The following is a 14186-nucleotide window of genomic DNA, read 5'->3' on the forward strand; positions in this document are numbered from 1 at the left end:
CATAATTACAAGAGTCGGTCTTCCGACCGCGCAAAACACAATTTTCGGTTGGTCCCTCTATGGCACTTGCCCACTATAATCATCTTCTTTTTTAAACTAAACATTGATATGAATTCTTAACTTAAATGGGCATTTATGAAATAATGTAAACTACTCCTAAACCACTTATTTTTTCTATAATTAAATCAATGAATTTTAACCTTCTTACAGATATACGTCTATGAATTGTAAACTAACATACAACATAAGCCATATCGTACTGAATTTACTATTTGTATATGTTGATCATATGGAAGTTGTCAAGGAATATAACTTGAAACTACACTGCAAGGGGGCCGGCAATGTTTGTGCCAAACAACATTAAAAATCAGCAATTAAATCCCTTACCCCTAAAACATACAAAAATTCCCAATTACTTAAACAGCAATTTTACGTTAAATATTGGCATCATTTTTTCTGTAAAAATTGACATAAATTTATCTGTAAAAAACTTCCTTGACAGCTTCCGCTCAATTTACAAAACCTCATTCTTGTTCAACATCAACTGTCGTACTGGTAAGATCTATGATCTCCAAATAAAACCAAACTTTATCAATCCATCCTGAAACCACATATTTTTGTTTTTATTTCTTCCCCCTTTATTCGCAATTGGATACATCCATTCCAATTTCTTTTTGGAGTTGCAAAGACAAAGTTCTTACTTTGTCTCTTTGCCCAGTGCTCATTGTGTTCTATCTCAACATCAGGTCAAACACCGTCCAACACCCCCGACGTCATCTACACTAACCAAATTGGTTATTTTTAGGTACATATCTGTAATACAGGTAGTTTGCCTCTTTTTCCAATTATATCAGTTTTCTTTTATAATTGGGAATGGATGAAAATATCTCTCTATCTCGTTTTAAAAAATGTAGGAGTCCAGCTTTCTGCCCTCTTTAAGCGGACAGCTAATCGGACAGTTTTTGATAACAATTTGAATCGATTTTCAACAACCATAGTTTATGGCTGACAAACATGTACGGTTAGACGGTCAATAAGGCGGCATTTGAAAGCTGTCATTCAAAACTGATACTGTTTTCAACTTGCTGTTAGTAAAAAAACTGAAAATGTACTAAAATGTTTTGCTAATTTTTCGATGTGTTACAAACGGAATGACAAATTTAATTATACCCTCCATTTTAATGTGGAGGGTATAAAAATTAGGAATTCAAGTTAGTGGATGGAGCGTATACATAACATATGTATACGAGCAGCAAACTTTCTCATACGCACCCATAAACACACATCAAATAATATTTATGGCTAAGCGTTTAAAGACCACTCCACTTTCTAAAGATATATGTCGCTTAAGTTAAGCAATGATCCATTAATTGGCCAAAGTTTTAGGTTTTCTAATAAAATAATTAATTTAATTGGGTTAAAATAACAACAGCAACGATTTTCCACCACGCTTTTGAAGACATTCATTTGGACCATTTAACAAAGCAACAATGTTTTATGTTATCAAATGCCGCAGTTGTCGGGTGCAAAAAAAAATCTCCCTTTTAACAAAAAAATCACCAGCTTAGTTGCTGACTTTGTTGCAGATTTCCTTTGTCTGGGCCATTTCGTCTGTAGTCCTGTTCATACGATAAAACTGAACCTTTAAAAAATACGGCAAAGGAAATCATAATTCTTTTCCTTTAATTTCAAACAAATAAAAAATGTATACACTTTATTTATGGTTATTATTGTTATTCTTACTTTGGCTTTCCTTTTTTCTTACTGGTTGTTGTTTATTTCTTTGCAGAATTTCCTGATAAACGACCCCAGCTATTTACGGAGCATACACGATATGAGCCGGGTGATGTATTGCGTGCTAACTGTAGTACACCACCATCTTGGCCAAGAGCTGAATTAAGATTTACGATAAACAATATGCCGGTAAGTCACACATACATACACACGTGGGCTTAACTGAAAATTGCGCATTGTGGCAAAGTAGAAAAAAAACAATATTAACTATGGTCAAAAAATATCACATGAATGCACTGAACGGAAACGATGTGGTCAAGTGTGATAAAAAATATTTTACAAAATATTGTAGGCAAAAGTGTTACAAATTTGGTTTCTGACCCCAAGGCAAATAAATCTCCTACTGTAAACTTTAGTATTATTTTTAGCAAATTTAATTTTTTCATAGATATAAATGAATTTCAGAAATAGATCATTCACGGTGTTGAAAAATATCAATTTTAGGTATAATCATTTGAAAAAATGTATAGTTTAAAAAAATGTGTAATGTCCAACATTTGAAATCCACCTTACGTTTAACTGATATGCCAACACATAAACAATGCTAACACATTTATTTCAATCGTGTTAAATATTTGAAATTATGAAATACCATTGCACCAGCAAAAAACCAAAGGACGAAAAATCTTAAACGCACAATATTTATGCGATTTCAAATGTTACCTCCTTGTGTATGTGTGTATGTTTTGTCTTGATACAAAATTCTAAAAGCGTAGTTTAATATTTGTGTTAACACACATACATATGTATGTATGACATGTATGTGTGAGTCAAGATTTTCAAAAATGCCATTACATAATGACAGACTATAAATTTTAGAGTTTTAAAATTGTTATTAATTGCTAATTATAATAACGAGACTATAATTAATAGTTGTGTAACATATTACACAGTCATGGATATTAGAGAAGCAACTATTTAAACTTTTACTTATTTCATCAAATATGGGTATGGTATGCTCACTTAAATTGTTGATGCCTGTCGGCATATAGCTAAAAGAAGGATTTTAGTTAAAAAATGTTTGTTTTTTACATGGATAATTAAAATATAATTAAACCTTCTAATTTTATGTTCATGTAGATATAGGGTTATTTTTATAAGGATATGTAATGTTTCTAACGAATTTCTTCGCATAACTTCAAGCTAGTATTTTTATTATACGTACGACCTTAGGACAGAATAAAGAAATGGGAAAATCAAACATATGTATGTTATACACGAAATTTGAAAATTACTTTTATGGTTTGATATACGAGGGCTGCGCGAAAATTACCTGGCCTAGGCAACACCGCGTATTGCCAGGAGCCATTTTTTTTTATACCCTCAGCCTTTAGGCTAAGGAGGGTATATACACTTTGATACGATGAAAATGTGCCTCATCGAAATAATGGTTTTAGACCCCAAGTATGTTTGGACGAAATGTGTTTCAGACAATTTGGAGTCGATCTAGCCATGTCCGTCCGTCTGTCTGTCCTGCTGGCTGGAGCGCACGATAACTCGCGAACGGATGAACTGATTCGGTTCAAATTTTGGCTTTCGTAATATTTTGCCCAAACTTAGTTTAAGTTCGAAGATGAGCTACATCCGTCCACTCCTTCCGGTACCTCCCCCACAAAAGTTCGAAAATGTTCGGAAAGTTTGTGCGCACGATAACTCTTGAAGGGAGTGACCGATTTGGTCCATACTTTGTATAGCGTAAACTTTCTACCAGGGCGATATGAGGTTCCAATATGGTCTCAATAGTTCCACTCCTTCGGGTACCTCCCACACAAAATTTCGGAAAAGTTCAGTTTAGGGCCATCTCTCGAATCGCTTTGATTTTTGTTTTAGCAACTTGTATTCATTGCCTCCATACGACGGTACAAGCTTCATCAGGGTCAAGTCCATACTTCCTGAGAAAATAGCATGAAAGTTGCATAAAAACCCCTTTGACACCGTGTGAGGTGGTTGGAGCGCAAGATAACTCTCGAACGGATCTGCCGATTCGGTCCAAAATATGGCCTTAGTAATATTTTGTCCAAACATAGTTTAAGTTTGAAGATAAGCCATATCGGTCCACTCCTTCAGGTACCTCCCCCACAAAAGTTCAAAAATGTTCGGAAAAATTTTTCGTACCGTAACTCTTGAAGGGAGTAGCCGAATTGGTCTATACTTTACACATCCTAATATATATACCATATATAGATCAGGTTCAAATATGGACTATATTTGTCCACTCCATTCGGTACCTCCCACACAAAATTTCGGATAAGTTCACTTTAAGACCTAATATCGAATCACTTTGATGTTTGTTGAAGCAACTTGCATTCGCTGCCTCAATTACGATGGTAAAAGTTTTTTTAGTGGCAAGTCCATACTTCTTGAGCAAACAGCCCGAAGAGTGTAAAAACCCCCTATGGCACCATATGTTGTGGCTGGAGATCCACTTCCATAACGGTCAATGTCGATCGATTTCTTTTAGTATGTCCTCCGCAAAACTTTTGATCTTTAATCCTAATCATCATTTTTGTCGGTTCAAAGGCCCAAAATTTTGAAAAACCCCTAAATACATACGTATTTTAGGAAAAAATTGTTTCAATATACACAGGCTGAGGGTATATCTCTGTCGGCAAAGCTGACTGATACTTTTTTACTTGTTTTTTTGATAGTTTGACAGTTTTTAGCCTAGACTTGCTCAGGACTGTTTGTCGTATGACCATTAAATTTGTTGTTTACAGAAACTTGAAAAGATCACTTTGCAACAAAAATGGAATTTACTTGTGAACATTTTCGTCCAAGAATATTTCACAAATATTGACGTAGATAATCATCGCAAGAGTGTATCGATCAAAATAAATCTTTTGTATGTCGATAAAGGACCATCCTATAGGACTATGAAAACCTGGTTTAATGAGTTTAACCGTGATCGGCACTCGCCAAAATAAAAAATAAAAATAAATCTTTGTATGTCGACAAAGGACCATCCTATAGGACTATGAAAACCTGGTTTAATGAATTCAACCGTGGTCGGCACTCGCCATAATACGAAGGTCGTTAGTCGTTATGCCAGAAAAAAATATGCCGTGTATGAACGGATAATGCAAGATCGCCATCTTAAATACCGTGAGATAGAGGCATCCTTGGGCATTTCTTCCACCAACTATCATTTGATATTGCATAAACACCTAGCCTTCAACAATCGCTCCAAAAAAGGCCCCTGTGAATTGGTTCAAAGAAATTGAGCATAAAATCGATAGCGGTGCTTCAAACGACGTTTATAAGATCATTACAGACGACGAATCTAGGATCTATGCTTAGGATCTTCGAAAGTGAGCCAAATCATACGAAAGTTGTTCCTGTAAGAAGCACTTCGAAGCAAAAGGTTGCCTGTTTCTTCAGAAGAACTGACCGTGTGGCGACTATACGGCTTGAGAAATATAGGACGTTAGTTCTTAGTGGTACACTATAATTTGTTTGCCTGAAGTCTCCTGAAAAGTTCGAAAAACGAACAAGGGAAGACAAATCATTCTGCATCATGACAATGTGGCCTCTCACACATCGATTTAAACTAGCGCCTGATTGACCGGACAAAATGTGGAATTGATGGGTCATTCGTCGTACAGCCCTAACTGGGGATCCAATGACTTTATTTGATTCCAGCATATCAAGAAAAAAAAAGCGTGGACACGGTGCTCTTGAATCAACTTTAAATTGAAGGTGCTTACACATGAAAAGTTTGTGCGGATTCTGAAACTACAATGTTAACAGATGAGACAAATCAAACAACAAGAAAAATCTGTGGAAAGCTTTTTTAATTAATCGCGGTCAAAGTTCACATTTTTAGGTTTTTTAGGGTTTCACGATTTTGTAGCATTGAAGTTCAAATTGCTACAATAGAAGTTCAAATTATTACAATTCACTGACTGTATCGTCTCCTTATAAAACAAGGCCATGACTATAATTTCCCAAATTAAATTTATATATATCTCGAAAACGGTACAATCTAGGAAAATATTACGAAAGTCACTCTTGTAGCTATACGATTTTCTCCAGTCCCTTTTCGATAAGACTTACCATTTTCAAGCAAATCGTGAAAATCTGATAAAAACATAAACTGGTGACCTGAACTTCTATACTTTAAAAATGGTAAAACCTAGGAACAAATCGTAACGGTCAATCCTCTAGAAAATTTTCAAGGCTACAACATTTTGTTTAGCTTCATTTCAATATGACTTGCGGTTTCAAAACAAAATTAGGAAAACCTAAAATAAACCTAACAATGTGAACTCTGACCGCGATTTATTTAAAAATTCCTCCAACGATTTTTTTCTTTACAGGTGTAAGCGGTTTTCATTTAAAGTAAGTTAAGGCGCACCGTACATAAAATTGTTTTATAAGGAGGCGATACAGTCGGTACATTGCACAGTGGTCCCACTTGTATGGGAAGGTGCGACAAAAATACTTATAATCGTCGGATCAATCTGATTTTTTTCGGTATATGCTAAAAATTAGAAAAAATACTTTAGCCAAAAAATCACCAATATCGGTCCAGTTTTCGTATAGCCCGTATGTTGCGGTACCAACCGGATTTAGGTACTTTGAAGCTTTTATCTATGGCTCTAATTTGCTGTACTTTGGTATTTGGGGTTCCCAATAGTCAAAAACCTTCTGCGCCAAAAATTGTGGTCTTAGGTCCAGCTTTCGGTATAGCTCTCATATTACGATACCTCCCGATATCAGGAATTTTGAAGATTTTATCAATATTTTCAGCCCGAATTGGTTGTAATTTGCCATTTGGAGTTCTCAATGATAAAATACCTTCTGCGCCAAAAATTGTGGTCTTAGGTCCAGGTTTCGGTATAGCCCTCATATTACAGTATTTTGAGGTACTTATCTACATTTTCGGTTCGAATTTGCTATTTGGAGTTCTTAGTGGTCAAAAAACGTCTCCAACTGGTATCGTGGACAGGATAGGAATCAAATTACTCCATTTGAGTTCAGAATATTTCATGGTAGGGGATATAATAAAGTTCAGGGCGACCGATTTTTACATTTTTGCTTGTTTTTCATATTATATGTAGCATCATACATTCATCACAAAAAAATACAAATCTTTAAAAATACACTCATAAGTAGATCCCAAAACAAAAATATCTAAATCTTTAAAGAACTCTACTACAATTTTTAGGACTTGGAAAAAATCCATAAAAAAGGTATTATAAAAAATGTGATTTCCAGCACATTTTATGCGGAAAATGTGTAAAAATGTTTATGTAAAAGTAATTAGAAAACCTTGTACTAAGACTTCCATTTTGAAAAAAAAAATAATTTTATCCTTTCAATTTTGAGTTACTTGTCTTGTAAGTAGTCACAACCTTTCTGATGTTTTTAAAGTTTTTAAGAGATCATACGCAAATGTCATCTTCTTCTGTATTGTTTTGTTAAATACTGTTATAAATTACAAAAGCAGTGCTGGAATATTAAAATATAATATGTGTAGAGAAAATTTGCTGAATTGCCGCAGAGAAGTGCATTGTTCCAATTTGAACTTCCGTATTTTAAAAATGCTAAAACCTACTAAAATGTCGTAATAACCAATATTGTAGAGAATTTTCACTGCTACAACATTTTTTTGCTCCATTTTGATAGATATTGCGGTCTCCCAGCAAATTCGTGAAAACCTAAAAAGACCGTAAAAACGTGAACCGCGATTTATTTAAAAAGCGCCTTGGCGATTGAACATTGATGTTTTCAGAATCCTCAAAAACTTCCCAGATGTAAGCACCTTCCATTTAAAATTCGTTCAAGAGCACCGTGTGGACTATACCAGTCCACTATTTTTGTACATCCTTACTTACTTACTTAGTTGGCCCATTACAGAACATTTGTTCCATAGACCGAACTAAGAAAAGATCTCCATTCCTCTCTGTTTTTCGCTTGACTTTTTGGAATACCGCGCCTTTTCATTTCTTCATCCACTTGTATGCTCCATCGAAGCTTAGGCCTGCCGATTCTGCGTGCACCGCCATGTGGCATGTATTCATACGCCTTTTTAGCGGGTTCGTCATCGCTCATTCTCATGATATGGCCTAGCCAACGCAATCGTTGCATCTCGATACGTTTAACTATATTCATGTCTTTGTATAGCTTATATAGCTCGTGGTTCATAAGACGTCGATATTCACCGTCAATGCAAATCGGCCAGTAGATCTTTCGAAGAATTTTCCTCTCAAACACACCAAGCACTGCCTTATCTGCTTGCGCAAGTACCCATGCTTCGGAGCCATACATTAGCACGGGTAGTATCAGCGTTTTGTATAGTGTTATTTTTGTTTGACGAGATGTGGCTTTGTTTTTAAATTGCTTACTTAGACCATAGTAGCATCTGTTGGCCAATACAATTCTTCTTCTTATGTTGTTTGTTGTGTTTATGGCAGTGCCGAGGTAGACGAAGTCTTTAACTACCTCAAAATTGTAGATACCAACTTTCACAGTTGGTCCGAGCTCTATGGACGCTTTGCGCGTCAACACCATCAATTTGGTTTTTTCGCCGTTTACCGCCAGACCCACTTTCGCAGATTCTGCTTCGACCTTCCTAAAGGTATCAGTTACTTCCTCTACTGATCTCCCATGATGTCTATGTCATCAGCATAGGCAAGTAACATGTGGCTATTGGTGTAAATTGTGCCATTTCTTTTGACATTTGCATCTCGTATTACCTTTTCCAGCAACATGTTGAATAGGTCACACGAAAGGCTGTCTCCTTGTCTGAAACCTCTTTTGGTACAAAATTCTTCGGAGAGGTTCTTTCCAATTTTTACTGAGGATCTAGTATCAGCTAAAGTCATCTTACAAAGCCGGATGAGCTTTGCGGGGATACCAAATTCAGACATTGCGTGGAATACATTTGATCGGAGGGGACTGTCGAATGCTGCTTTATAATCGACAAAAAGGTGAAATGTGTCGATCTGCATCTCTTGGGTCTTCTCTAGGATTTGCCGCAGGGTAAATATCTGGTCAATGGTGGACTTGCCAGGTCTAAAGCCACATTGGTATGGTCCAATTATTTCGTTGACCATTGGCTTTAGTCGTTCTCACAATATCCCAGACACTATCTTATAGGCAATAGGGAGAAGACTTATGCCCCTATAGTTGGAGCATACAGTCTTATCTCCTTTCTTGTGGACGGGACATAGGATGCTCAGGTTCCAATCGTCGGGTACGCGTTCTTCCTGCCAGATGGTGCTAACTAGCTGATGCATACACCTTATCAGCGCGTCGCCTCCGGTTTTAAACAGCTCGGCTGGTAAGCCATCGGCTCCTGCTGCTTTATTATTCTTCAGCCGGTTGAATGCTGTTTTCACCTCATCTTGGCCGGGCGGAATACATTCTATACCATCTTCTGGGATTGGATCTGTGGTATCATCGTCTTCGCTACTATTGGATACCAGCAGATTGGAGAAATGTTCCTTCCATATCCTGAGCACGATATCTCTCTCGTGCGCTACGCGTTGCTACTGATTGTAAGGTATCTCTATATGCCGCATTTTTCTCTTCGGTAGCAGCACGACACTCCTGGTCATACCATGAATTCCTTTGTGGAGGTCTCTGGAATCCAAGTATGGATTTTGCGGCTGTTTGCATGGAGTGGGCAATATGTTGCCATTGTGTTGTTATGTTATCGGGACAAGGAGTGCTCGCGTTAAGCAATTGGGCTAGTTGAGTGGAATATGCTATGGCTATCTGTTGTGTTTGCAGCTTGGCGATGTCCAACTTTCGTGTGGTGTCTGTCCGTGCTTTATTTGCAACGTTTAGATGGGTACGTACCTTTGCTGCAACGAGGTAATGGTCCGAATCTATGTTTGCTCCTCGGAACGATCGTACATCCAACACGCTCGATGAATGTCTTCCATCTATCACAACGTGATCAATTTGATTTATTGTTCTTTGTTCTGGAGACAGACAAGTGCCCTTATGAATATCGAGATGCTTAAATCTAACTACCATGTTTTTTGCCGCTGCGAAGTCTATCAGCCTCATTCCATTGTCTGATGTTTCACTATGTAAACTGAATTTCCCAACTGTTTGTCCAAAGATATTCTCCTTTCCAATTTTGGCATTAAAATCGCCTAGAACAATTTTAATGTAATGGGCAGGACAACGGTCATATGTTTCTTCTAAGCTCTCGTAGAATATATCTTTGGTCTGTTCGTCCTTGTCTTCGGTTGGGGCATGAGCGCAGATAAAGCTGATGTTGAAGAATTTTGCTTTAAATCGAATTGTAGCAAGTCTTTCATTCACTGGGGTGAAGCTGGAGACCAGATGTTTTAACCTCCGACCAACTACAAAACCGCAACCAAACTCATGCTTTGTGTCATGACAGCTATAATACAGTGCGTCACCTTTAGGTGTTGTTGTGACATCTTTCCCAGTCCATCGTATTTCTAGTATGGCAGTAATATCGGCTTTGTACTTTCCAAGTACGTCTGCCAATGCGAAGACTGCACCTTCTCTATAAAGAGTGCGAACATTCCAGGTGCAGATTCGCAGATCATGGTCCTTAAAACGTTTGCGGGGTTCGTCAACTTTAGAGGGGTTTGTTTTTCTTATCTTTCGTTTTTTCATAGTAGGCTGTTTTTTTCTAGGGGAGGGTTACTAACCCGACGCCCAAACCCAAGTTTTTTAACGTTCTTATGGGTGAACGCGCGGCACATGTTAGCTCACTACCTTTAACGGGTGTTAAAGGCAGTTCCCCAGGTGACACCACGGGGAGGTCAGTGTCCACTTGAGATGAAAGAGGGACCAAGATAAATCCTGGGCTTTGCCATGTTAAAACCGGTCAGGACCGTTCCTTGGTATCTTCCATCCCCTACGTACATCCATCTCACTCAAATATTCAAAAGTACAGTTTAGGGACACTTGACGGATCGGCATGAATTATTTGTAGCAGGTTGTCCTTATGATCTCTTTTTCGTGGGCAAGTCCATAATTTCTGGCATTAACTCAAATGACTGATGAATACTAAAACATATGAATGAAGTATCCTATTTCGCCGAAACTGTTCACATCGTAAAATTGATGAGAGCTGACTATTCTTTGCCACTACACTTGCAAATTGTAATGGCCAATTTTAGATAATTTGGGCCCTAAAATATAGCCTTATATTAAATTCCAGCCGATTTTCAAAATTTAGAATTTTTTTAGCCACACCAATCAACTGGTAAAATTTTCTCATCGATTGGACAAAAAATGTAGCCTCTACAGCGATTTTCTGAAAATTCGACGGAGGCCCCATACAAAGTGCTAAGGAAATAAAAATCGGTCATTGGGCACGGGTTATCGTTAGCAGTTATATATTTTTGTAGAAATCATTGATTGGACCAGAAGTGTTGCTTTTAGAGAATTTTCGTGACAATGAGAATGAGAGAATTTTCATGCACTGTGGTTGAACTTGTAGGGGAAGAGCGACCAAAAATATTTTCAGTGCAGATATCAATACGAAAATTTCAGTAAAGGTTGGTTTAGCAACAAAAATAATAAAGCAACAAAAAATTCAACATAGGTATATTCCACATAGAACGGTATCCCCTGATTTCTGGCATTTTCAATGGAATTGATTTTGTCACGTTTACGTGGTCGTTTTGTGCATTTACCCTGTTTTTGTTCAGAAAAAGACTATATTTTGTTTTTTGTATATTCGTTACAGAACATAAAAAAACACAAAACACATTTTTTTCTTAGCAAACGGGGGTAAATGTAAAAAATGACTATGAAAACGCGACAAAATCGATTAGTTGTCAATGAGAGCCGTACACAAAATTTTCTAAGCGACATTTTTTCAGAACATTTCGAAGCTGAAAAGCATCATCTTGTGGTACTTTTATAACGGCTCTTATAATAAAGGACGAAAGGCACATTGAAGGAAGCGAGTTGGAAGGTCGAAGTGCTCTACTAAAATAATCCTCATTCGATTTGACATGTCAGTGTATTTTACTTTCACCTAACCTTTGCACTGAATTCACCTCGAAATCCAACCTGTTAAATTTTCTCTTTTTTGATGCTATTCTCAAAGATTACAGTAAGAACTAACCCATAACAAATTTATTTTAGAGAAATTTAACATGTTAGTAGCAGATATGAACACATTTGGTACCAAAAATTAGACTTTTATTTTTTTAATTTTGTCCAATGGTAGTTACCACTGTGCTTTGGTCCCATACAAATTGCTATGGAAACTTAGAGGCCCCTATGGCACGTGTTAATATATTCCAATTGTGCTCAAACTTTGGCAATCTTAAATCTAACACAACTAAACCGCCTAAAAAATCTGGCATCGATTTTATCACTTTGAGTTAAAACCAGCCTACTGGACATCCACTTGGCCTTGTTTATGCCTAGGTGTTGGATTCTGCTGCTGCTCAGTACCACGTCTTTGCTGCTGCAAAATCGATCAGCCTCATTCCTATTTTGGATGTTACCTCGTGAAGGCTGAATTTGTCGGTGAATCTATTCATGGGCCTAAGAAAATATCGAACATAAAATTTGAAGGCTATTCGATTAAAATTGACCGAGTTATAGCAAAATCGGTAATAGATATATATGGGGGATATATCCAAATCGGAACCGATTTTTGTGAAAATCCGTGTAGCTATTCAGGGGCCTAAGAAAATTACACGTACTAAATTTGAAGGAAATGATATATATGGGGATTATATAAAATCTGAACCGATATATCTCAGAAGGTTGCAGGGATGGGCAGAAAGTTTTTGCACATTTTTATTTGGAAGAGATGTCCAATTAACGGAAAACAAGAACCGAGGTGGCAATAGGTGGCAATCAAAAGATCTGCTCTACTAAATAATAAGAATTTGATTTTTTTTTTATCAAATTTAAATTTTGATTTCTTGATAACGGCACATTGCCCACGTGCAGTTGATGTCAACTTTTTGTACTAAAAGTTTATATTTATGGCCCACCCATCAAATCCACATCCAAAACTTGTAATTTTATCCACAAACTTTTCAGAAAATGTTATTTAAAAAATTTTTTAATTTTCATATGATTCCGCTTTAGATTACCTGGGAAATATTTTTCATATTTCAAGGGCTATAACTTCATTATGGATGCACATATCGACAAAATTCTTTCAGATTCGTTGTATGGGATGTGTTTACTGTAAGAAAAAATCATGAAGATATGTAAAAGTTAACATCACAATTTTTGATTTTTGTCCACGAGGCAACACTGTGTGTCATGGCCATGGTAGAGGTTATATGCACTCACTAGGCGCTCGTAGAATATATCCTCATCTTCTTCGGTAGGGGCTTGGACGCAGATGAGACTGATATGCGTAATATGAAACAAGTAAGAACTGTGTTAAGTTCGGCCGGGTCGAAATTTTTATATCATCCACCACAAGTGCATTGAAGTAGATATGAACAATTAGTTACTACTAAGATCTTTCACTACGTTAAGTATAATACCTTGGAGGAGAATAATATCTAAACTGATGATGATCACATTATACTGATAATTTTTTGTGTCGAGATTTTCTGTCCACTTTAGAAGGAAAATGTAGCAGCACTCTTTAAAAGAGCTCATAGTGGTTCTCTGTATCCTCTGACTAAAAACAATACCAAATTACAGCAATCTCGGTTTGAAAATTAAACAAAAACCCCTCAAAATGCATAAAATTGGGCAACACCTGTCCATGGGGCTTAGACTAAAACCTACATATATTTATATGGATAGTTTTTTTGCGTATAAATTGTCTATCTATTGGGAACACAAAACTCTAATTAAGTCCATATTTACATTAGACAATTTTCCTTGCGGCAATTGTCAGTTTGTCGGTGAGAGAGGGTGCTGAGAGGCAAAGGCAACCTTGATAAAACCCGAAAATTGGGAGGTACCGATATACCGACAAATTTCAGGTGGAAAGTTATCTACCACCAATGAAGACTAAATACGAAATTTCAGCAATTTTAGTGGTATATTACCATTCTATAGGAGCTATATGGAGACGTTGACATATACCGACAAATTTCAGGTGGAAAGTTGTATGCCCCCAATGAAGACTAAATACAAAATTTTTATAATTTCGATAGAATACTGTGGTTAAAACCTTCAAAATAATGAAAATCGGGAGGTAACGTTCTATGGGGCTATATGGAGACGTTGACATATACCGCCAAATTTCAGATGGAAAGATTTACACCCTCAGCGAAGATTGAATTTTAAATTTTAGCCATTTCGGTGGGGTATTGGGGCTAAAACCTAAAAAATACCTAAAATCGGGAGGCAGTGTTCTATGTTGGCTATATAAAGTCATGTACTTATACCGAACAATTCTAGGTGGAAAGTTGTATACCCTCATCGAAGGCAAAATACCATATTTCAGTCATTTCGGTGGG

General features: G+C 36.8%; 1 protein-coding gene across 1 annotated transcript in view; it reads left to right on the top strand.

The window, feature by feature from the left end:
• Positions 1–14186, top strand: part of LOC141389028 (uncharacterized) — a 370910-nt gene that overhangs the window by 200722 nt on the left and 156002 nt on the right. Inside the window, exon 5 of the mRNA XM_073960029.1 lies at positions 1790–1923. Coding sequence (XP_073816130.1) covers positions 1790–1923 — 134 coding nt within the window. The remainder of the gene's footprint in view (positions 1–1789; positions 1924–14186) is intronic.

Source organism: Musca autumnalis, unplaced genomic scaffold (assembly GCF_047663935.1).
Source record: "Musca autumnalis isolate F117 unplaced genomic scaffold, ASM4766393v1 scaffold_1, whole genome shotgun sequence".
Taxonomy (NCBI): Eukaryota; Metazoa; Arthropoda; class Insecta; order Diptera; family Muscidae; genus Musca; species Musca autumnalis.